The 1,527-nt window shown below is 68.6% G+C and overlaps 2 protein-coding genes across 2 annotated transcripts in view; one reads left to right on the forward strand and one right to left on the reverse strand.

Moving 5' to 3' along the window:
• IGF2 (insulin-like growth factor 2) overlaps window positions 1–1,527 on the forward strand; it is a 14,136-nt gene that overhangs the window by 736 nt on the left and 11,873 nt on the right. The gene's annotated exons all lie outside the window — the stretch shown is intronic.
• The window catches only part of LOC106724716 (basic proline-rich protein-like), a 7,443-nt gene that overhangs the window by 651 nt on the left and 5,265 nt on the right, over window positions 1–1,527 (reverse strand). Inside the window, exons 2-4 of the mRNA XM_014533103.1 lie at window positions 1,093–1,230; window positions 419–821; window positions 113–195 (exon numbers count right to left, since the gene is read on the reverse strand). Of these exons, the coding sequence (XP_014388589.1) occupies window positions 113–195; window positions 419–821; window positions 1,093–1,230 (624 nt within the window). The remainder of the gene's footprint in view (window positions 1–112; window positions 196–418; window positions 822–1,092; window positions 1,231–1,527) is intronic.

The following is a 1,527-nucleotide window of genomic DNA, read 5'->3' on the forward strand; positions in this document are numbered from 1 at the left end:
CTGAGGTGGCAGGGCTCCCTGTGAGGGAGTGGAGGAGGGGTGATGAGAAAGGCCGGAGGCTGGCCCTTGCTGGGCAGGCTGGGTGCGAAGGCCAAGGTTGCCGACTGGGTACCTGTAGGGGCACCGCTGAGCTGCCTGGAGGGATGCTCAGCTCCAGGGTCCCGGGTGGCTGCGGGCGTGGGCTGGCTCCGTGTCCTTGTGCCGGACACAAAAGCCACAGGGGCCACCTTCAGAGCCTGCAGGGACCGACTCACCCAGCAGGCGACCCCCTTCCAGGCTGGCCTGCCTGTCCCAGAGGAGCCCGGAGCCTGCTTTCAGGGGTGCCTCAAGTTCACTCACAGCCAAGGGGACAATGGGGCCACACGGGCTCCTTCCCCCTGCGGCTCCGCCACCCCTCCCCCACCCAACCCTTACGTACTTTTGGTTTTTGGTTTATCGGCTGGTGGTGCCTGGGCCTTGGGTGGCTGGTGCTGTTGGGTCCCATTGGTTCTGGTTCCGGCCTGGGCATCTGTCCCCTGCTTCCCGTGGGCGTCCCTCCCAGAGCCGAGCACAGTCCGAGCCCTGCAGAGGGGGGTGAGGGAGGGGCGCTCGGGGACCCTCAGAGATGGAGCCGGGTTTGCAAACGCTGGGCTTGGGCCCAGGGAGGGGGAGCAGCCAGGTCGAAGCCAGAGCCGGGGGAGGAAGCTGGGAGCGAGAGGCAGACGGCAGGCCGGCGGCTGCGAGGAGCTAGGAAGGCCGAGCGGAGCTGGTGGGGGGCGCAGGGCAGTCTGGAGGGGTGAGTCCGATCCTCTAGGGCTGATTCCTCTCTTCCGAGTCTGGGTCTGTGGATCCAGAGGGGAGGTCGGTGCCGCGGTGCCGGGCAGGGCTGGGGAGGGTGGCGCGGGGCTGGGGTCCCTGCCAGCCCAGCTCTGTCGGTGGCCAGTGCCCTTTTTGAGCCCTAGGGTGACCCGGATCCGCTCCCCCGCGCCTGCCCCTCTGGCCACACTTTTGACTAAATAAGGAGAGGGTTCTGGGGCAGCACCCGGGAAGGCCATGTGCCCCCCGCCCCGCCCGCCCTGACCCCGGCCAGGCACCGGGTAGCTTCCTTCCTACCTGTGGGGTCCGGGCGCGTCTCCCAGCACCAGCTTCTCCAGATGAGCGCCTGTGGGGGGCAGGACACAGGGGAGCCCCGAACGAATGGGCCACTGGCGTGAAGGCCCCCAGGCACCCGGGGAGGGGAAACCCCAAGGGCTAACGGGCTTCCCGGCAGCTCCACGGCCTGGGAAGCAGCGGGCGTGGGAGGAGGGTGCGGGACCCAGCAGGGTCAGGGAGCCTGTGTCCCTCCGTTTGTCCTGAGCAGACACCCCTCCAGGATTTGGAATCTGCTCTGGGCTCTCGGGGACCCCGGCCCACAGACAGGCCTTATTTGAAGGCTCCCCACCCCACAATTCACAAGTCGCCCTGGAGCGGGGAGCAGGGCTCCGGCTGTCCCTCCCTCTGTAGGCACAGGCCCGAGTGCCGGCCTGGGGGGGAGGAGGGGGCTGTCCT

Source organism: Myotis brandtii, unplaced genomic scaffold (genome assembly GCF_000412655.1).
Source record: "Myotis brandtii unplaced genomic scaffold, ASM41265v1 scaffold940, whole genome shotgun sequence".
Lineage (NCBI taxonomy): Eukaryota > Metazoa > Chordata > Mammalia > Chiroptera > Vespertilionidae > Myotis > Myotis brandtii.